The following is a 24,552-nucleotide window of genomic DNA, read 5'->3' on the forward strand; positions in this document are numbered from 1 at the left end:
GGGGAGGAGCAGAGAAAGCCAACAGTCACACAGGGAGTTAGCAGGGAACTCTCTTGGGCCTCTAAGCCAATTACCGGAGCAGCATTGATTGAGGCAGCACTTTAAGGCCTCATCTACACAAGTAGTCCCTTAATACACTGGTCAGATGATCGGCGCGTCTCAACCACAAGCTACAGCTAGATGTCCATTTGCATCCATTATGGTGTCATCTGGACAAATCTCTTTATAGATGCTAACAGAACTAATGCAGAATATTACAAAATATTTGGTCTGAACATGAATTAAACTTATTCTAATTAAAAGATCCATCCCTCCAGCTTGAAGTCTGCTGCTGCCGAGATGGACAGGCACTGGACCTGTTTCCTGAGTCCTGATCAGCTGACCTGGAGACCAAGGTGAGTATAACGTCCTGAGTGCCGTGGCTGTGTTCAATCAGCACTTCCATCCCCCATTAAAAGGATTGCTGGCCCATAATGATTTATGAAGGGGAACGGAGGGAGAATCAATGTAGCGGAGGCCCTAAGATTAATGATTAAGCAAATAGCAGCCCCTCTCCAGATCCTATCAGGGGCCGGGGTGCCGCTAAGAGCACGCCATGCTGTTGTAAGTTCAATTAAGTACCATGGGGTTGAAGAAGCTTCAGCAAAGAGCTTCACTGCCTCCTCTTCCCTCCCACAATGAAACACACATTCAAACAGCCTTCAAATCTCACCGTTAAACAGAACAAGTTCCTTGAATATTTTCCATCAAGTCTGTCTGCAATGCCACAAAAAAGGGTCACATTTATGTATGTCAATCCTTTTTTTGGTACCAGCAGGAATGTGTCCATAGCAAAACATGTCAAGTACAGAAAGTTTGATTTATTTAGTCTTTCATAAGCCAGTTCCTGATTTCATTCAACATTTTGCTATCTTTGCTATCTATTTCCTTGAGGCAAAGTCCTTTAATTCTTAAGCTTGTGCTTAAGATGACAATGAACATTTAACACAATTGTCTTATCTGCTGATAATTTAGGATTATTTTCATTATTGTTTTTTCTGTAGACTGTGCTCTCAATTAACTGATTTGACATTCTTCAACTGTCTTATATTGTCTCACTAACAGTTCAGTTTCCTGAAATGTTGAATTTCTTGTTACGTAAGACAAAAATAAAAAACTGCAGATTATCACATCGGAAGAGCTGGAACTGGGAAATATTTGGGGTTTTTGACTAATATTTTCAGCTCTTTTTTTAAAATAAGACGAGCGGGTTCCTCACTGTGATTGTTTGAATAAAGGGATGATGCAGTTACCCATTAAAGAGGAGAAGGACAGAGGGAGAGAGGCCAGACACACAATACTGCTGCTGCCCAACACAACAGGCCATTCTTTCAGCTCGCGCCACAACAGTCCTCACAGCTGAGTCCCAGCCGCTATTCTCCTGCTGTTCCCCCTGCTCCCTCCCCATCTCTCCCCTTTCAATATGGGGGTGAAGAATGAGGGAGGGGGGAGCTGAAAAAATGAATAATGGGCAAGCACATCCAATCTGAAGTGTCATTAGCTGGAAATCTTGCAAAATTACACAAAAGAAACGGGTGTTTATGGGAGAAAAGCAAGAAGGAAAAAAGGGAGAAGCTCAGAGAGCCAGTGCACAAGGAGGGCTGACTCAAGGAGGTAAAAATGTGGAAAGAACAAGATGAGGGAGAAGATGTGGCAGACAAACATGTACACACACACACACACACACACACACACACACACACACACACACACACACACACACACATCCGCCATCATCACAGACACATGGCACAACACACCACAGCCTATCAATATCACACCACAAATCTGCATAGGCACTGATTCCCACAGTCGCTCCTGGAAAAAAAAAAAAAAAATCCACCTGCCTCTGTATTTCTGCCTCTGTGTGCATCTGTTTATTCTCCCCACCCACATCCCTTCCTATCTAATCCCGGAAGCCAGGGCATCATTCCCAGGAGAAGAAGTAAATGTCACAGAATTACCTCTACACCGCCACTGCTGCTGCTGCTGCCTTCCTCTCCGCCTGTTATTCCACAGAAATATTCAAAAAGATAAATCCAAGTGGGCTGAATTCTGCTCCCCTTCTTCCAACCAAACCGTCCATGGATCATCCAGTTGTCTGCGAGCGACTGCTAGCTCCCAGCTTGCGAGCTCATTCAGGCAGGCAGCTAGTAGGCAGCTGCCGTTTTTCTTCAAAGCTCCACAAGCAGAGCAAATTAGAGGTCCAGCCCAGCTTAGAGGCTAAGCCATTGTGAGCTATTCACACTCCAGTTCCTGTCTGAGGCCAATGGCTGTAGCCCCCTGCATACTCCCGCCCACTGCCTGCCTTCCTCCCTCCCTCTTTCTCTCTCTCTCCCTCCTCTCCTCTCTCTTTCTCTTTTCCCTTCTCCTGCTATCTTAGCCATAAATATAGACTCTTGACATTACCTAACACATGGTCCCTCCTGATAAACAGCCAGCTTCAGGCAGGTCGTGTGACTGATGAAACCTCTCCAGGGGTGAACACTGGGTTAAAGAAGGGTATAGAGGGCAGCAGGACAAGGATGAGGGTAAGGATGAAGATGGGAGGGGGGTACTATCGTGTCAAAGATGCTCCTGATGTTACCAGCTTGGTAAGATATACAGTAAACGTGTAAATACGATGATCAGGTTTTAATCTTTCAGGACGGATTGCAGAGTTGATTGCCGATTGGATTTGTTTACTCTATGCTTTGACTGGACTAGAGCAGAGAGCCCGGACTTGATTAGGACCATGAGAGATTAAGGGCCCAATGGCAGACCAACGGAAAACCTGTACCTGGCAGTGCAGGCCTGTACCTGCATGGACATGGACTGCTGCCCAGGCAACCTGACCACAAAACCCAGGAGCTGCCCTGAGGGAAGAGGACTGCAGCTTTCTGTTTGGATTCACACGGTCCACTTTTTGCCTCACTGTACCACAGCTACAAGTTATAAAAAAAATAGCAGCCTTACCGGCCGTAAACAACAAAATGTGTTGAATGTTGCAACTTCTCGATGTAACCGTTCCATATTTTATACAATATAGTACAACTGGAGATATTTTTCTAAATCTAATCCTGATGCACTTAATAGGGAATCTAAATGTACAACGAGCAACATGTCTGACATTTTCTGATGTTCCTGTCAACACGCCGCTTGAGTATTTACGAAAATCTTTGTCGCTAAATGGTAGGCTACTTAGGTTAGCAATAGCAGTCCGACTCTAAAAATAACATTTGTTTCTGAGGAATGGCTGATTTAGGTAGGACAAGGTTGGACATGTTTTTGTTGGATTAACATAAAGCTAAGCTCCATTTGTAGCTCGCCAGCAGAACATCCTTCTGCACAATTTTGCAATGTCAAACAAGGGAAGCGAAGACTCCGCATATTAAGGGATTATTTCACTTTCATTCATACTGACTTATCAGATTTAGCATTTAGGATTCTGACATATCTTTAAAATACAAATATCGCCTGTTAAGTCTCTGACGACTGGTCAACCTGTAGTGAAATTTCACTGCAGAAATTCTTTGTTTAAAGGAGCCATTCAACATTTTTGGAAGTGCACTTACAGTCTTGCTGAGGAGAAAAGCACTCATGTATGAAGCTACAACCAGCAGATTAGCCTAGTTTAGCATAATGACGAGGAAACAACCAGCTTGGTTCTGTCTAAAGGGAAAATGTCTAGCTACCAGCACCTTCAAACATGTTATTTAACTTTCGCTTTCCCCTTGCTTCCAGTCTTTAAGCTAACTGCATGCTGGCTGTCGCTTCATGTTTAGTGGACAGACATAAGAGTGGTATCAATCTTCTCATCTAACTCTAACAGCAAGAATGTGAATATGTGCATTTACCAAAATGTCAAACTACTCCTTGAGGAATTACCTACACTGACAAAATGGCAGCAATATGGCGGGGGATGGATAAAACATTAATTTAACATGCTGTATGTCATTTACAATTTGCAAAATGGCTTAACACACGACTCGGCTACATATTCAAACAAAGCAAAAACATGAAATCACCTTTCACTGACTGCATGAGATGTACTTCAAAACCAGCAAGCAAAGAGCACTGATGGAGCGATGATTTCTGTGAGGAGTAAATATGATAGAAAAACAGCAGATACTGTAAGCACCCACATGTACACAAAGTTCAGTGAAGAAAGTTAAAGCATATCCGTTTTTAGATCAATCTGGCGTCATCACACTCACTGCTTGGAGGCATCGAGGCTCGCAAACACTTATGAGCTACAGTATGTGGGCTAGCTGGCCACCACTGTGCATCCACATCCAAACCATCACAAGACTCTCACACACAGCTGAGTCCAGTAAAGTACGACATGATCATCACAGGGAATCTTTGTGCAGGCTGCGAATTAGCACAGTTCATTTCCTTGACCTCAAAGACGGGCTTATCATCATCATCCTCCACCGACAACAACACAAACAGATACACGAGCTAGCAGTCTGAAATCTAAACATCAATCTGTAAATGAGAGAATTCACACCTGCTTTGATCAACAATCTCAAGTTCTGGTTTTGTTCCATGTGGACAGGACTCCCAGTTTGGCTGAAGTATCACTGTGGTCTGAGCAGACAAAGACTGCAGCCCCTCCAAGCCATACAGAGAGAACTACATGAAGCATCTCTGCAGTTGTGGGATGAGATAGTGGCTCATTAATCAGAGACTGATTACTTTAAATTGACTTGAGTGACTCTGGGGTGATCCTGTCAACAGTCTTCACAAGATCAAAGACTGATTGCATTACATGAGATTGGAAGGGAAGCATGAATAAGGATTTTGAAGAGCAATGATATTACTGTGAGCTACACTTTATATTCTGGATCACAGTGGTTTCTCTTCGGGTTCGCTTTAGTTAATGCAAGAGCAGACTCAAAGAACAGCTTGTTCTAAACTCTAGTAAACTCTGCAGAAACAGAAATAGAGGCTGTGTGGTTGCAATGGTTTCTTCTGGATATGGTGCCGTAAGATGTCTTTGAAAAGGGCCTGGAAGAGATTGTTAATAAGAAAAACAATGTCAGAGACCACAGCCTCCAGTGCCACCTTCCACCCACTCACCAATCACACTCAACAGTAAAACAAGAAGGATGATCTGCAGTCCTTTTGGCCTGTATGTGATTTATTTTAATGGTGACAACTGACGTTTGTCTGTTTGTGACTGTAAAATATGCTAAATAAGGCAATGAACACATGCATTAAACATAAACCTCACACACACACAGTTCATGTAAACACACAGAGGCTGCACCTGTCTTCATACATCATTACTATGCAAAAAACACATATTTGCCCAGCTTCCTCAATGAGCTCGTTTTTTCCATCCCTCGTCGTTCCCAGAGCGAATCGTGTGTTAACACAGCAGATATTTGGTCACATGAACAAAATATGAACCGTGCGTATGTGAAAAGCAGGCAAACAGAAGCTGGGGCCCACTCATCCGTTACAAGAATGAATGGCCATCATTAGCATGAGGCTCCCCAGCAGCACCCTGCAATGCAGCGACACACACAATGGCGAGTGCCACGCTTCCCCCTGCCGTTCCCCCAGAGAAGCCCTTTTGTTTGAGCAGCATCTGGACCTGACCTCCATCCATTCGAGGCTGATGACCCCCCTCTCTGCTCCCTCTCAGCTCCTCATCTCTTCTCCTCTCCTAACCTCCTCTCTAAAACCTGCTGTGCCTCTACAGAAACCCCCCTCCTCCTCCTCCTCCTTCATCTCCTCTCCTCTTCTTTCCTATACCATGTCCGTTCTTCACACACAGATACCCTCTCTCCCTCCCTCTTCCAGTTAAGGAGAGCAGCCATCTCTTGCTTCTTGAAAAGAAGGTCTGTGTACTAGTGGGCCTTACACAAAGCCTGCAGGGTGAATTAGAAAACCAAAGAGGAAAAAGCACCAGGGCTACTGGCCATCTGTCCCTCTGGGTTGGACGTGCCTGCTCCGAGTGTGCCTGCCCCCCTCTTTCCCCTCACATAATTCCCACCCCTACCCCCACCTTCCCTGATTCCCTTAGCCTATATACACAGCATCAACCACACACACACTCTCTGCCATGCATACATCACAGGCATCGGATGGTGGATGGCAGTGAGAGTGGAAAAAAAGAAGAAGGAGACAAGGAGGAGAGAATAAGGAGCTGCCACTTGCCTGGATGCAAAGCGAGCCTGGAGCCAAGCCGTAATCCTTTTTCTTTGTGTGAGCAGCAAACAGAGAAATTTGTCTCCAACAATGATTTCCCCGAGATCGGCAGTGGAGTGGAAAACAAGGAAGCGAGGAAGTGAAGGACAGTGAAGAGGGGAGGGAGAAATAGAGAGAGAGGGAGAGAGAGAGAGAGGAGGCGATGGAGGGTGAGAGCAGCAGAGGCAGGGAGACAGTGGGAGCAGCTAGAGTGTGACAGAGAGAGACAGAGGAAGGCAGCAGCCACCGCCGAACCACAGGGACGCTGACACTCACTGGAGGATTTGAAGTGAAGAGAGGAGGACGACAGAGAAGAGAGCAGAGAGAGAGGGAGGGAGAGATCAGGTGGGGGAGGGAGGATTGGTTCGCTCTGTGGCTCAAACGCTGGGATAACGCCGAGATAACCCTCATCCCCAAGCAGCAGCTGTAGATGTGAGAGGGAAATGAATCCCACGAGACAGCGACTTCTCTATCAATTGTGACATTTGCTGCACATGATAACAATGGCCATCTGTAGCAGCGGGGCTATGAAGGAGAGGGAAAGGGGGGAGGTGGGGGCGGGTGTTCTTCCTATAAACACACATGCCGAAAAGAGAAAAAAAGACCCACCTCGGCCAGTGGTGGAGGGGAAAGGCACCTGTTCGAGTCAAGCACGGGGAGAAGGAGCAACACATGTGCTCAGGAGAGGGGGAGGAGACATGAGGGACATGGAGACAAAGGAAACAGAGGGCTGAGAAGTGTGGCTTTTATTTGACTGCTTTTGTCATTCTGCCTTGTCATGCCAAGGAAATATTTGCATGTGTGTGTGTGAGAGAGAGACAATAAACAGGAGGTGGCAGCGATAGTAGGTCACCAAGAACGGGAGAGAGGGAGGGACAGGAAGATAGACAGAGAGGGAGAGGAGGAGTAAACACTATAAACATTTCAATGTGAATGGCCGGCACTGTGTTGTGGCCCTTTGCCTTTTTTAGTCATTACCCAGAAAAATACAGTCAAAACTTGCACATTTTTTTCCTCATTATTTAAAAGGATAAGCCCGGTGATATTCTTTATGTCAGCAAATCAAAATGAAAGACCAAAACCAACAAAAATTCATTCTAAATCCTTATAACAATAAACGTAGGTGTACTGCTGCCAGAGCGTGCCACTTGGCCACTTTTTTTTTTTTCTCCAATTGAGGAACTAGAATCTTCACAGTTTGCATAATCCGATTGAAATTCATGGACATTTCTTTGAAATACTTGAAGATCCAATCATCACTAAAGCATATGTCATTGAAGAGAGCCGATAAAAGCAAATGCAAGCAAAGCAAGTTCTGCTGACATTTAAGGTGTGTTGATTGATCAACTCATGCTTTGAGTAACATACAAGAGAACATTCCACCTTAAAAGTTGCCCGTAGCCTTTGAGCAGCACAGTGAAATAAATGATTTTTTTCTCCAGGCTACAGCCAGCTAATGTTAACTAGAAGATGAAAAGGCATCAAAGCATCCTTTCATTCATCATTCACTCCTCTGAGGGTTTCTTTATTTGTGATGCATTTGCAAAGAAACATTACAAAGCCAGCCTGTTAAACTTGTGCTGTGTCCACAACGCCCGCAGGAAATGAAAGCTAGCTTGGCTACATTTTCATAGCTTGTTAGACGAGCGTGATCTCTGCCTGCACTGCAACCTTTCCTCAGATTAAATGTTTCAAATGTGGCTTCATTTGTATATGGGCATAAGTAAGTAAATAAAATCATTCAAAACACAAACTACTAATGTTCATTGCTCAACGGCACGCTAATTACAACCTTCTACATCCATGGTATCGCTTACATAGCTACCTGTTTAGCTGACTGCCAGTGCCCCGGTGCTCAGAGTTCTTGGTCGGGGAAGACTCCAGTCAGCTAATGACTACTACTAACTGAGCTTAGTAACTACTGGTAGCTAGTAGCTACAGAAAGATAGCAACAGCAAGGAGTATTGTGAGCAGCAGTTAGCGGTGGTGATATGCTACCCCCTATTTTTTTGAGGCAAACTTAGACCGGTGGCCATTCCTTACACATTGTACCTTTAACCTTCCATTGTAGCTGCACTCCTGTACTTAAAAACAAATAGCAGTACATAGTATATCTTACTCCTCTGTGCCATAAACCTCCACTGTTGTCCAAAAACACATCAGAGAGCCAAAGTGTTTCACTGGATGACATGTTTTATCGTGAATGTGGGCACTGTAGTTTATTTTGAGCCAATCCCACATGCATCGTTCTGCTGCTGTAAATACTCACTATAGTGCACCAAATTCATGTCTGAAAATAGTCCCCAACAAACACTATTTACTCCTGAGTTTGCAGAGTAACTTTACATTCATGACCTGCTGAATACTTTAATGATTTATCACCACAGAGTGGGCAGAGTCCATTCTGTGTCCATTCAACGATGCTTTATTTAGAGACAGAGAAGCTTTTATTTGGAAATGCAACCCAGAAAAAGTTGAATGTTTCCAATTAATGAGTAATCAGGGGCACTTCTTCCACAAAGATGTATTCAGGTGACCATCTGTCTAAGCAACAGACTGTGCTTTATGCTGCAAACAAAATGCAATGCTGAACCATCAACTGAGGCAAACATTTTTACACTTTGTTCCTACAAGACAGATAATGTCCAGTCTGAGCAATGACTTCTTTTGGTATAAAAATACAGTTATACATTTAACATTTTAATATCACAGCTGGTTCAGGTGCAGCTAATTTCAAATACTTTAACCACTGGTGTGTACTTGCATCATAATTTAAAATATGATCTGCTGTCAGTTCATGCGTCTTCACAGAAACAGTTTGATGGATTGCCTTGAAATTTTGTTCAAACCTTCAATGGTCCCAGAGGATGAATCTTACTGACTTTGGTGGGCAAAATGTATTCAATACTTTGGGTTTATGACCAAATACAACTGTACCTGCCAAACTAACAACATTCCAATCAGCCTCAACTGCAAATGTTAGCATGAAAACCCCCTAAACTAAGATGGTTAACATAGCAAACATTATACCTGCTGAACAACAGCATGTTAGCATTGTGGGCATGCTAGTGTGCTGATGTTAGCATTTAGCTAAAAGGATTGCTGTGCCCTTACAAAGCTGCTAGCATTGATGGAGACTTTTTTGATGGAGGCATTTTAACAGTAAATCAGCTACAGTATTGTTGAGTTTTGCTAATCACCAAGAGCTAATGTAGCTCTATGAGAGTTTTTTGGACTTTTGTCAGTACAATCAGTCTCAATCATTGCAAAAGGGAACACAGCTCATTACAGCTCCAGAAAGCAGAGTGAAGAAAATGTAGATCTGACAACAATGAGGCTTTTTATTAAAGATGATTAGAAAAAACACAATAAAACTCTGAAGGAAATGACTCCTGAGCCACACATTGTTTCAGCTATCTATAATCTCACCGACCAAAAGGTTATTGCCCTAACTTAACTTTAGCGTCTCAGGAAACTTACGGCTGATGACCTCATTCATTGGAAACACACTGAACACATTTCAAATCTATCCACTATGATGAAAGTTCCACATTTTAATACAGTCATTATGGTTATCTGCTAAATTTAGTGGAAATAAAACATGTGTGATGGCTCACAGACTTTCCTCACTATTGTTAAATGCAACTAGAAGGGCTTCACATAATCTCCTGACAGCAATGTCTAAATCAGGAACCCTTACAGTAAATGAGTCACAACTTTTTGGGCTTAAAACCCCTGAAAACGAAGAAATTGCTTCTTGGATTTGCCTCGTGAAGGATTTTTAGAGGCTTGACAAGGTGGATGTATCAGGTATTTCACTGATTTCAGAGATGTTTTAGACCTGAAGAGGTGAAAGCACTCAGGACATTACTCATTTTATGGATTTTAGAGGTCCAAAGAGGTGAAAATATCCAGTATCTTACTCACTCTAAGGATTTCAGAGGCCTATAAAGGTGAAAGTATCGAGTAACTTTTATTATTTTAGGGAATTTTAGAGTATTTAGGAGATAAATGTATCCAGTATTTTCCAGGGAAAAAAAGCAAAAATAAATGAAAAGTAAGAAAAAAAATTCAAAAAGCATCTGGTGTCCCCTCAGATTTACAAAATGCTTTACAACATATTCAGCATTTTTTATTTTAGTCTGCTTTTTAATGTTTAATGGCTGTCCTCTGTGCACAGAGGCCTTTCCATCGTCCTGTTATCTTTGCAAGAGCCCAACATGCTCATCACATAATCAGGCAGGAATCTATTTTCAATATATCAGAACATCATAATCCCAGGCAGGGCACCGGGGGAGGCTCAGAGAGGCGGATTTACCAGTCACATGGCTGAGCGCAAAAGAAGGACAGACAGCTGAGATAGAAAGACAGAGAGTGAAAAAGCAAAGAACAAGACAGACAGAAGGAGGGAAAAATACATTAATCTGGTCGAGAACCCACATTTTATTAGGGAGCACGGCAATGCAAACACATGCAAACGAACACACACAGACAGGGCCCAGTCCATAGCAACAGGAGGAAGTGGTGTTTGATGGGAATGATGATCCTTTTCTTGGTTGATTAAATGATGTCTATGCATATGTGAGATAAAACAATTCCTCAAGGGGGAAACACACAGGCACACACACACACACACACACACACACACACACACACACACACACACACACACACACACATTCTAATCACTGCCATGATAGATTCACCGTGTCATTCAGTTGAAACACTTCAAGCCTCGAGCTTTGTGGTCGTCACAACTTAAACAAAACCTTTTCAGAACACAAACATGGCATGAGTACAGTAGAAAATTGAACTGAGCAGAGCTGGACTGTCACCCAACTGCACATCCAGCTGCTTGTGACGTAACCAAGCCCAGCTGTGGAGTCTGGCATGGTGCTGGGTATTTGGCTTGGGACACACTTTGTCTATACTTCACAGCTATGTGAGACAGCTGCAAAAATGGTGCCCCAGTGCAGTCAAGCCAGGGGTGTCTTTAATGGACAGTACTACATAACAAAAACTACAGTCATGGTGTTTGGCAAATGTGTTTATCCTCTTTTCATTTGTTAGAATCAGAGCTGGTGAGGATTTTTAATGATGAAAGGGAAACAAAGTGTAAGAATTTATGGGTGAATGAGAGGAAAGAATGAGATAAATAGAAGATGAAAGAAATGAGAAAGAAGCCAAAAGAAAGTGGGTCATTAGGGTAAAGCTGAAGAAATGATGCTAAAGACTGGTTAAAGACACAATTCTTCAGCCAGATGTCCTTCCTTAAGCATCCACCATCACAATATTATCCATCCATCCATTATCTATACCGCCTATCCCTTTCGGGGTTGCGGGGGGCTGGAGCCTGTCCCAGCTACAATGGGCGAGAGGCGGGGTACACCCTGAACCGGTCGCCAGCCAATTGCAGGGCCACATGCAAGGACAAACAACCATTCACACTCACACTCACACCTACGGACAATTTAGAGTCATCAATTAACCTAATGAGCATGTTTTTGGTCTGTGGGAGGAAGCCGGAGTACCCGGAGAGAACCCACGCATGCACGGGAAGAACATGCAAACTTCACACAGAAAGGCCCCGCCTGACCCGGGGATCGAACCGGCAACCTTCGTGCTGTGAGGCACGCGCACTACCTGCTGCGCCACCGTGCAGCCCCACAATATTATCATTACTAGTATTTCTACTCACAAGGCACAGCATGGCGATACAGATTGGCTCGGATGGTCTTCTGCAGCTCATGGTCGGGGGAAGACTTCTGAAACCTCAAGCTGAGGTAGTGCTTCAGGTCCTTGTTGAGCTTGTGACCTGGAAACAGCAGACAGACAAAAACTCAAGTAAACAAACCTCGACATCACAAAACCTGCTTGTCTCTTCGTTGTTTACATGCTGTCATTTCACCAAAAGTAAGTTTGTGAAAGGCCGTGACATTTCCACTGTTCAAATGCTCCTGGATACTTAAACAGCACAAGGCAGGCCTTGTTTATCTTCCTCACTGAAAAAAACAAGGGTCCTCCAGTAAATACATGTATTTGTTTAGTGTTTACACATTAATGTAATGTCGTTAAAGAATGTAATCAGATTTGAACAGATTTCTTTTTAGTACATGTAACGCAACATGAGGAGGAGTCCGCAGTCATGCTGGTGGCTCTGTGAGGCTGTACTCATACAGAGTGGGCGAAATGCTAACATCAGCATGCTAACGTCAGCATGCTAACGTTCTTACAGTGATGATGCAAACATATTGATATGCATACTGCATGCGTAATGTTTACCATGCTCTCCATCTCAGTTTAGTTTGTTATGATGCCAACATTTGCCAATTAGCAATAAACACAAAGTCCACCTGAGGCTGATGATCATTAGTTTTGTATGACGCTAGATGGAAAGTGAAGGGTTTCCCAAAGTTATTACAATTAATCTCAGGGGGGACATAAACATCTGTACCAACTTTCATGGCAATCCATCCAATAGTTGTTGAGACATTTCAAAACATCTTAAAACAACAAAACTGAACCTCAGTGTGTCGCCAAAGGATGCATCATCTGAGCACCATGAATGTCTGTACCATTTTTGACATATTTCACTCTCGGTGGACTGAACGACATACTGACTAGTGACATTACCGTCCTTGAGACCGACATAGCCTGCACATGTCAGGGTCTGCTGCAGCATGCCCACAGCACAGAGCGTCCATTATTATGCTACTACATGGAAGCTGTGTGCACCTGTGCAACACATTGCAATAAATTAAAATAAAATCAATCAATCAATCAAATCAAGATGTATCCATGATCCTGTAGTTAAAACAGTTAATCTGGTTAATTAACTCAGTTCCAGTTAATAAGGCCTACGCTTCCAAGCCCTGCATAGCCAACAGCATGATCACTTGGCAAAACTCAATATGCAAACAGTGAAGCTGGCATGACACCACACGCTACAAAGATGGAGTCTCTGTAGCAGGTAGAAAACTCCACTCTGCGCCACCTACGTGACGTGGTGTATGCATTTCAGCTGTTACAGCCATGTAGCCGGTCTGGCTAAAATCCAGGACATTTGACTCAAACTTGAAACACTTTAATCCAATTCACTGGATGGTAATGGAGCAAATACCAAAAATATAAACCACATCCACAGTTCAAGTAGAGCATAGAAATACACACGGTGTGTAACAGGGTGCTTAATTCACAGAGAAATGCAGGGATTGAGGTGGGCTTGGGTAATTGATTATAAGACTCTCTGATTGGCTTGAATTCTTAGGCTTACTCAGCATCCACCCAATCAGAGGTGCTGATGCTGCTGGCTGAGTTTTAACAGAGTCCCGGCACTCACAATGGGGCCAGATGGTCAGAGCTCACTCTCACGCCAGGGTCTCATTTAGGACCATTTAATGATCTCCAAATATATCATCCATGTCTGGAAGAGTTGGCAAGCACTTCTTGGGGGAGGTGCCATGGCCTCCTGTCAGCCTCCGATCACAGAGGAAGAGTTTCTCCTGGCTCTGTGCTCTGGGATGGCAAGGTCAGTGTACTGTGAGTTGACTTTGGATATTGAGGGGGATTATAACATGGTTTGAAGTCACTGTGAAACGGCAGTTAGTGCACCTTTAGCATCCATAATGTGACATATTTTAGTGTCAAAAAGGATTTTTTTTTTTTTTGGACAATGTAAAGCTAGAGATTTTTCAAATTTGACTGGATCACAATAACATCGGTGTAGCTTTGCAATTACAGAGTGATATGGCGCTGCAGAAGACTGTTCATCCTCCACCCACGCCTCCCTAAACAGCATTATTAGATCCAGAGGAGGAGGACAGGGGAGAAATGAATCAATTAGACCTCAGCCACATTCTTTGGGAATGCAAACTAAGTTTACAACAGCTGACATCCAAACACAAACCTCTGATATTGCTTTGCTATAACTATTACGAATTACAGCTAACGGTCAGAATCAACCCACCAGAATTTCTAAAACTCACTCATTACGTCATGTCTCACTTGTTTATGCAGTGCAGTCTGAAGATTAAAAGACTCAAGTCCTTATGCTAAGCTAAGCTAAGAGAGCGGTATTGATGTCATCATCCATCTCTCGGCAAGAAAGCAAATAAACATATGTCTCCAAAATGTCAAACCATTCCTTAAAGGTTTGAGTTTGGGCTGTGGTTAAGGTTTGGGAGTGAGAGTCAGGAAGGAGGCAGGAAGTGCTTACAGCCTGAGAGGAAGTGCTGCTGAGCAAGTTGAGGACAAGGACAGACAGATCAGAAGCATCAGTGTAGCAGCTGAGAAAGTGAAAACGGTCTTAAAGCAGAGGAGTATCTGTCATCTGCCCCGAGGTGTGGCCTCATGGTGACATCATCATCTGTCAGCCTCAGCTTCACATCCACCTCCTCCCCCCATAGACGTTACTATAAATACTGAGTCCCAAAAGACAACCACACACAGGCATCCACAGGAATTCTACAACGATGATGAAATATTAAATCTAAACCAAGTCAGCCACTAATACATTTTTAATTCAAAAACAGCCCTGACAGGTTTATCACACAGAAATTTGTAGCAAGGTGATAACAATCATCATAAAATTGAAGGTGTCGATCACATTCAGCAGCACAGCTATGCTAATATTATCATAGCCACGACTGCTGCTGGGGGGCATTTTTACCCAGAAGTGGAGACACTGGTTGGTAGGCTACTTGCTGTATTTTTCCGTTCTTCTACATACACACACACACACACACACACACACACACACACACACACACACACACACACACAGCCCACTGTGTAATTCAGTGCAAGCAAAGCACAGTCAGGTAATTGTTACCTAGCAACCAGCCAGTGCTGACGACCATCATTACAGTCCCTGCTAGGCAAGCAGCAGTCAGATTGTAAAAGGAAAAACAGATACAGCAGCACACTTACAGACACACACACACACACACACACACACACACACACACACACGCTTAACATATACAAGCATTCTTTCAATCGGTGCATCCTCTCGCTGTTCACTTTCCATCTCTGCTGTGGTATGATTTATATAAAATGCGCTCATCAAAAATAAAATATGTTACACATGCATTAGTGTTTGCATTCACTGTCATGTCAGTTTTGCTGGCTCAGATGCTTTCCCTGAGATAAGCCCCCCCACGGCACCCCCCGCTGCGGGTACGTACAGCTAGCAGAGGGCAGGCCACCCAGGTGTCATGCTCCATCAATGAGAAAGTCATCAAATATTCAATATTTATGAGGATTAAAGCCGTGTGGATCAGAGATTACAATCACACTACTGTGGCATGTGCGTGTGTGTCTGTGTGTGTACAGTTCACAGGCCGTTTACTTACTCTCTCCCTGGATTTTTAATCACAAAGGCTGTTTCAGTGAATAAATAACCAGATGTTACGGTGCTATAGGTGTAGTGTTCAGCAAATTGAAAAGCAAAACCACACTGACGTCCAGCTGCTTGAGAAAAAATCACTTCCTGTCATTTATTATGATATGCAGCTTTATGAAATCAGTATTAAATGGCATTTGAGACTTTGGAATAAAACAACAGAGTTCTTTTTTTTTTTCTTGACCCATTTAGAGTCATTTCCCAGCTGCACATAACAAAAACAAAACACAAATAAAGCTTAAAATCTTCCAAAAACAACCAGATGTGGTGAGAAAACGGGCGATATTATCTCAACTGCGGCGCTGCAGTGTTCCACGGATTTTGAACAATACACATGGAGAATTGTTCAATTCGTCATGTGTATTGAATGGAGAGCCTTGTATTGTATACAATAAGACACAGCATATTGTTGTTACAGGGAATGTGCTGGACATTCTCATACACTGTGTCTGCTAATCCACAGCTGTCTGTTCCAACTAAATATAGTTTAAACTGTGCTGATATATGAACACAATAAGCTTTTGTTGCAGGTCTAGTGAATAAAATGACGGCCTGCATGAGAATACGTTCATGTTAGAGCAAACACTCAGAGAGCCCCTTAATAGAACACATCAATATAATTAATATCAGTGTATTAACGCTACATATGTCTTTGCAGTAAATAGTCTACTTGGACATTTATGTTAAAACAACAACTGCTCCAACCACTTCCCTTTTTTACAGAGTAACCTGCGGTTACAATCACAACAATGCATAAAAATATAAAAACAAAAATAACAAATGAGCGTCTTTAGAAAAACAAACAAACAACATATTTACATTTGTAAAAACTATCATAGGATAGAAAAAAGGCCGAGACGCATACAGCCATGTTTGCTGCTCTGTGAGCTTGCACTCAAGCACAGTGGTGTTTTCAGCTGAATGCTAACATGCTCACAATGATGATGCTAACATGCTGATGATATGCAGGTGCAATGTTTACCACAGTCACCATCGTAGTTTAGCGTGTCAGCGTGTTAACATTAGCTAATCAGCATGACAAGCAAAGTAGGGTTAGTGCTAATACAGGTGAGGAACTGACCAACACTGCCATCCACAGAGCCAAACGTTAGCATGGCTAAAAATCTGAGTTGAAATGTTTCTGATTAATCAATTGACAGACAATTAGACTGCAGTAATGTTTTCAGCAAAAATGCCATAAATTCACTGTTTCTAGCATCTAAGCTGTAGTTTTCTTAGTTTTCTATTATAGCAGACTGACTGTTTTTAGGTTTGGTCTGTAGGGAAACTTAAAGGGCATTTTTCATATTCAAGATGAGTCAGTTCTCGGGAATGCAATGTTATTGTGTCAGTGAAAATACTGGAAATAACTGACAATTAGTCTTCCTCTAGAAGATGAGATGGATCATTTGAGAGCTTGGAGAGGATGCTGAGGATGAAATCACTCCATCAGGGAAAAAAGGAGACACCAGAGACATTAGCGCGTTGAGAGATGTTTCCTGGGAGCCGAGATGTTTGTGGAGCCGGCTGGGAAAAGACTGTGTGTGACAGTCAGCCCTGGATGAGGCAGAGGAGGGAATGTGTGAGGATGTGAGGCCTCTGTCCTCTTCCAGATAGACACAGAGTGAGAGAGAGATGGGTTTAACCCAAATAAGAGTGGATTATACACATCCTCCATGCCTCCAGTCACCATTACATAACCTTAAATCTAGTTATGCATCCCTGTCTCATTTTGGGGCTGCATGGGGGGTGGGGGGGTGGGGGTTCTCAAACATCTAAGGAGATAGTGATTCACACATTCTCTCATATACATTTCTGTGAACATGAAAACAGGTGTACACACAGGGAGTGAGTTTAAAACTGATCTTAATTGGAGAGGGTGAGTTCTTTTGAAAAGGTTGTGATGTTTTTAGCTCATGCCGCATGCTATAAAAGAAGTGACGTTTGGAGAGGATTCAACTCTCTGCATTAAAAACATACCAGCCAGTTAGAAAAAGAACACAAACATATGGTATCTGCAGAAGATTGCCAAGCAGCTGCAGCCTATAGCGCCACATAACAGCTGCCATCACTACGAGTCACTGCCACTACCTGCCAATCATGCCAGGTGGTTGCCATTTCAAAACAGAAGAGCTAGACATCGGAACAGCAGGTGTGTTTGGGGTGTTTTTGATTATTCATATGAGCAAGTCGACAAATCAAATCAACAGCTTATAGAGAAGGAACATTAATTTCAGAAGACGTCCGTGTGAGTCTGTTGTTTGTTCTCTGTGTTTGTGTGTGTGGCTCTGCTCAGCTGCTGATTGGGATTCATCTCCCGTCCTCCGGCTCAACACTGCCCTCTGTGTCTCTGAGCCTCACCACCCCGTTACCACAGCAACCCAGAGCCAACCAGTGAATGAGATGAAATATGTGTGGTCATTATGGGCTGCTGCCCCCCAGTGGTGGATGTCAATCATGAGGCTGAAAAAAAAATAATAACAGAGCTGAAGTTTGGACTTCAAAGATGTGATTCTTAATCTCTTGTGGTTGCAGTTGGAGTTCATCTAAAGAGTCAAAACAACAGGCTGTAAAATCAGCTGCTAAATGAAGGGTTAGGAGGGCTTTTTACCCACAGTGCACCACCAAGCAGCGGTGGAAAGCAATTCACATAGCGTACTTAAGTACAGGTTGAGGTACTTATATACATTTTATGTAATTTTATGTTTTTATTTCACTACATTTTTCTGACAGCTTGAGGTACTTTTCAGATTGACATTTTAAAAACAAAACATCTGATGAAACTGTAAAGTACCATTACAGATTAAACTATGCAACACAATATAAAGTAGTTAGAATGAGCTACTACTAATGTTTAAATAATAGAGGATATATAATATTTTAATACTTTCAATGGGGCCGCTTCCTTCAACTGATTTTGCTGATTATACTTCTGTACTGTTACAAAGTGCTTTTACAGTGCTGCTTTCACTTCAGTAAAATACATGAGTACTTTTTCCAACACTGCCAACCAGGATGTTTGAAACGCAGCTAAAAGTACTAAACACACTTGTAGGCGGTAAACATCAGACACAAACAATCTGCAGCTACACTGTAACAGTTCAGTCTAATGGGTTTCAAAAGATATCAACACAGATGTTTTCTTTTAAGATACGGACCACACAGGAATGTGTAGGTTTAAACGGGTCACAGCAGAAAAAAAATCCCTAAATTATAGCTGCTCTCTGGGAGAATGCTACTCTGCAATTGGTAGGTGACTAATTACTGTAATCAAAATACATATTACAAGATAAGATGAGCATGGCAACGCTGAGATGGAAACATTCTCGCACCAACTCTTGTTTTACCACTATTTACACAAAACAGATTCAAAACAAACACAAACATCACCAAAGGGAAACCAACTTGGTTTCGCCACCCAGCTCCTGGAGTGATCTGGTGCAACAGAAGAGAGAAAAACCACAGAGATGCCTGCCAAGAGTCTGTGTGCAAGCGTCTAGTCAGTGCAAACGTGGTCGACACATGTTGAGAAGAGCTCCAGTTTTGTGTCAGGCTTGTCTTTGTGCGCTTCTCTCTCCCCAGAAGTTGCCGCTGGCACAGATTAGGTGTTAAATGACAGGCTGGTTGTCCTTACTTTGGGGTAGAGGGGAACAGACAATCCTGCAGTAATTGGAAGACAGCCTCTCTCACACACACACACACACACACACACACACACACACACACACACACACACACACACACACACACACACACACATTAATCTACCTAATGAAACACCACCTGTAGTGATGACAGAGAGGATTACATTGCAAGACAAGGCGACCTCTCAGGCTTGATTCCCACCAGAGGGTGTTGGGCTAAGGTGACACAGATGCACCACAAATATGAGGCCAGCTGGTTAGCTTAGCTTAGCATAAAGGCCGGATATGGGGGGGGGGGGGGGGGCTAACCTGGCTCTGCGCCGGAGGTCAAAAAAATCCCCCTACCAGCATGTCTAAAGCTCACTAATTAATGCATCTGAAGAAAAACCAACTAGTAAAAACAATAATTTTCTGTTTTTTTCATGAGTGGGTGGGAAATGGATGGGGGTTGGGGGTTATGTGCCAGTCTGTTTCTTTGCTGGGACAACCTGGCAACCAGTGGTGACTCTGAGAAGTTACTGATCCCCATCCAAAAAAAACCCCCAAAAAACCATCTGGCTCATAACCCCCTCAAAAACATCAATTTGTCGTTTTTACACACTTTACACAAACTAACCTTCCTCCTGTTTCCAGTCTTTGTGCTAAGCTGGTTAGCTTAGCTCAGCTCCAGCTACATTTTTAGCTCACAAGTATGAAGGCCTGTCTTGTTTGTTTAAACCTTAGAAAAACTGAAGGCTAAAAACCACAATTTGTGGTTTTACAGGGTTTATGAGCTGGACTATTTCTTCTGATTTTGTACAGATTAAACAAGACATAACCTGTTAATTAGTGAGCTTTAGAGGTGGTGATAGGCAGACAGTTACAGGCTGTTTAACCCTGCTTCTACTCATAACACTAAGCTAAGCTAACTGGCTGCTGGCTCTAAGTTCAAATATAGTGGTACAAATCTTATTTTCTCACTCTCTGCAGAAAGAAAAAAGTCTTTTTCCCAAAATGTCAAACTGGACAGTGCATCCAGATGTGCTCAGTATTACACAGAGCACTGTTGCACAGAGCTAGAAGGATGTCAGAAGCAGCGGCCAGTTGGGGATTTCGCAAGCTTGTCTGTTATCACATTTAGATTAAGAAGGCTCCGCTCTGTCTGCATCCTTTCTGCAACCTGGCGTGGTGCTGTGGCAAACTAAACACAATTACAGCCACAAAATCCCACACTGATTGTCCATTACAGTTTTATTTCTCTTAAGCCAACCTCGAGATCTTTAAATTTCCCTTGTTGTCATCGTCTCACACAGCTCCCAAAGCATCTCAGGCCGATAACCCAGGGCTCAAACTGAGCACAAAGAGACGGCATTTCCTCCAGAGGACAAATAATATTGTATTTCCTCTGACCGATTCAAAATAATGGCCACAGAGTAGGAACTGGAAATGCTGCTTCTTAAACAGTAAATTCCATTGTTTCAGTGGCTTCCTGTGGGTCTCAGGACATCCCGTCAGTCAACACTGGACTCTCCAGTTACAGATGAGAGCATTTAACTCCACATTATCCATGAATATAAGGAGGGCGGTCTGGGAGAGGTGAACATCAGGAATCGAATATTCCTCTCTGTGATGGGTTTCACTCGACTCTTGGTGTGATAAAGTAGCCTCAATCTCGAGCTATTACACAGCAATTACCCTAACTGAGAGGTCATGACAGCTGATACAGAACACATGGTAATAATAGTATTAGACATGGGACACACTTGTTTTGCTCTCATGTCAATTAAAGACATACACACTCACACACACATGTAAAGCAGCGAGCTTAGCTGCTTCTGTTCATCGCTTACGGCCACCGTCTTATTGGTGCCTTCCATGAGCCCTGCAATCAGTGTGGCAGGGGTGGAGAGGAAAAAACAACAATCACAGAGAGGTCCGTCGTAAAGCTCTGGACCGGTCTTCTCCTTCTATAATTACCTCCACAGCCAGCCACACCCAGAGCTGCTTTCATGTTATTCCCAGTCCAAAGCCGTGTTCAGAGGCAAGAGCCCTGAATCAGACCATCATATTCGGCAAAAGTGTTTTCCTCCTCTGGATTCCTTTAAAGTCGGTGTATCGTTTTATCAAACGCAAATTGTATTCATAGCTTTTTAGACTGATGAAAACCTTTACATGGTTTCCAGGCAACAAACAGTATCAGGTCATTTCAATGGTAAGAAACTGAGGTGAGACAGTAAAAGAGTTTTTTAACAGCAGCCAGAAAATTTCTTTTTGCGTCTCGTAGCATTGATGTCAAAGTGTCACTGCACTGTGCCACTGATGGGCATGTTTACACTTTTAATGACACAACAGCCTTTTACTTTTTTTATTCTGTTCCATTTTGGTTAGAGTATTATTTCCTGATCACATATCTGAAAACACTAGAGGAGGCTGGTGCATTGAGCTGCTCATGGGAAGCTCCAAACTTCAAAGCTGCAGTCACCTGCCATTTTTTTAATGCACCATATACTTTTCACAGCATTTAACTTTTTCCGGACTTTTTGTTTTGGGAAAACACAGCTCATGCTGTCACCATGTGTCACCATGGAAAATGATATTTTCTGTAGCAAAACAATGCCAGAAATTCTTCCGTTGCAGTTTCTTTAATGTGTTTCTTCTTTGATATTAAACTGAATGTGTTTGGGTTTTGGACTATTAGGTAAAACAAGCAGTTTGAACACAAGAACTTAACTTTATTGTGTCTTTTTTACAACTTTCTAACATTTTATAGATTAATCAAGTGATCAATTATGAAAAAAAAACATTAGTTACAGCCCTGGACATTATAATAAAGAGTCAGTTTAGAAAAAGAGCGCACAGATTGCTCCCTTCGAACTCTGGTTTACTTTCTGGTTTTGGCTGTTGAACATGTAATGAAATGTATGGATGGTTTACATGAGGAGGCAGGCAGGCCAGTTCTGACCCAGTTCTCCAGTGCTGTGCTGCTGAGTCAGAGTCAGCGGTGCATGATGGGAGAACTGGTATGAAGGAAGAGTCACAGACAAAGACATAAAGACACACACACACACACACACACACACACACACACACACACACACACACACACACACACACACACACACACAGGCGCATACACTGAGGCAAGCAGAGGCAGTATGTTCTGCTCCAGTGCGCTGCATCTGTTCATTGCTAAATATAACCAGAGGAACCCAGGCCTACCGCTCCCTCTGCTCTGTGTTAATAGCTGAGTAGGCCAAAGGATGGAGGAAGAAAAAAGGAGGCAGAGAGAGAAACAAGGGTTGGTACAACTGTAAAGACTAAAAGGACGAGTAAAAGCTTGAGGGAGAGGGGTTGGGAGGAGGGTCAATCTTGAATGACGTGGGCACCAACCCAGATAAACAGAGATGCTGCTTAGAAATTCTGCACGCGCCAAAAATATTTTAACGCAGACTAAACATGGACGACTATTCCTGTCAAATACTGGAATACCAAACTCAACATAGTCCAGATGGCAGGATCTCTGTTCTCATCCCCTGGGTTCATTTTTAAAGCAGAGGCAAAACACGTTTTTGTGCCATGTTTCTAAAAAAAATGCACACAGAGCAGCTATTTTAACGTGGCCATTGTGTCTTTTTTCCTCCCATGGGCAACACGTGTAAAAAACACTGAAGCTCCAAGCGGGCTGAATCCTCCCCGTCGCTGATAGAAAGCATCAAGCGGCAAGCTTCAGTCGATACGTGAGCATGCCATCAGTTCTGACTGGCTGCCTCTGTTAAATGTCATTGCCTGCCTTGCCGTCACACACAAAGGGCCCCTCTGTGATTAAAGTCCCCTCTTTCACAGGAGCCGATGGCCACGGGCAATGAGACGGAGATGAGATACACGTCCCCATCTTGCCTGCCTCCCTCGGCTGCAGTGGCAGACTGGAACACAGTGTGTCATCACAAGCTGCCTAATATGATGAAACTCTCAATAAAAAACCCGAGACGGGAAACTACCATGTTAGGCTTGAATTATATGCATCTGGATGAAGGAGTGGAAAAGGAGAAGCCCTTCCACTGGGTCTAATAACCACTAATTTGTACCTTGAGGGTTGTAATTGAAGGGTTTCTTGTGCTGTTGATGTGGCACACAAACAGACCAGTGACTCGAAATTGAGACTAGGAGACGGGACATTGACCTATATATCTTGGTACTCTGCTGTGTTAAACCTAATATTAATTAACATATATGGGACACCCACTTTTACAGAAATAGCCATCGTAACCGAGGGGTTATCCATCAGATATACAGGGCTGTGTGGAGGGAGAAAGCTGACAGACAAGACGCCCCACAGGGAGATTCATTAAATTAATCTGTTGTGTGAATTTCCTCAGTTAGTTACCCAATGGATGCTGCTGTCACAATTTTGTGCTGAGAGGAAGCACTATTTGAGAAATGCTAGCTGGGCAAGTTTGTCAGAGGATTTAGCAAATATGCTAAAAAGTGTTCTTAACCAGAAAGTGAGTCAAAGAATTACAGTTTTTAAAGCGGAGTTGAAAAAGCCTGCCTTCAAACAGATGGGAACCGCAAGAATGATTCACTTACAGCGGGGCTCAGGTCTCAAGTCTCCATCAAAACTGTCTGAGAGGCGAGATAACACACGGCAGACTGACAGCTGGGGATCAACAGCTGAGATAAGATTAAAGACAGGCCTTGGATCTCAGCAGCCGGCCTTGTTGTTATGATGCTGCAACCTTTCATAGGTGTGTATCAGTCCTGCCTCTTCAAACCTCATCATCCTCAGCAGCGTGTAGCAGCACACCGCAAACACAAGTTCTGATCCTTGCTTGTTAAATACAACCCGAAAAGAGAGAATGAGACAGAGGAAAGCAAAAGAGTAACCACAAAAGTGACATTGTTGAGGAAACAGGTTGGATCAAACCGCTGAAGAATCAATCAAACTGTAAATCTAACAGCATATGAACAGCAAAAGCTGATGTTATGTTGTGAGATACTACTTCCCAAACTCACACGCTGCTGCTGATTTTTGGTGATGCAACAAAATTGATTCCTTGGGTTAATCTACCAAGCACCCCCATGGGTGACACTGAAACACATGGTCCACAGAACAGAGTCTGTCCCTCTTTGTGAGCACTGTGTGTGTGTGTGTGTGTGTGTGTGTGTGTGTGTGTGTGTGTGTGTGTGTGTGCGTGTGCGTGTGTGCGTGCGTGCGTGCGTGCGTGCGTGCGTGCGTGCGTGCGTGTGTGTGGACAGAAACTTACGGAAATGGACTTCAATCTAAAATGATGGATCTGTAACCAACCA

The 24,552-nt window shown here is 43.2% G+C and overlaps 1 protein-coding gene across 10 annotated transcripts in view; it reads right to left on the reverse strand.

The window, feature by feature from the left end:
• Positions 1-24,552, reverse strand: part of LOC139335290 (membrane-associated guanylate kinase, WW and PDZ domain-containing protein 1-like) — a 94,684-nt gene that overhangs the window by 51,228 nt on the left and 18,904 nt on the right. For all 10 annotated transcript variants that reach the window (XM_070968834.1, XM_070968833.1, XM_070968831.1 and 7 more), the window contains exon 2: positions 11,918-12,034. In XM_070968834.1, coding sequence (XP_070824935.1) covers positions 11,918-12,034 — 117 coding nt within the window. The remainder of the gene's footprint in view (positions 1-11,917; positions 12,035-24,552) is intronic.

This window comes from Chaetodon trifascialis, chromosome 8, assembly GCF_039877785.1.
Source record: "Chaetodon trifascialis isolate fChaTrf1 chromosome 8, fChaTrf1.hap1, whole genome shotgun sequence".
Taxonomy (NCBI): Eukaryota; Metazoa; Chordata; class Actinopteri; order Chaetodontiformes; family Chaetodontidae; genus Chaetodon; species Chaetodon trifascialis.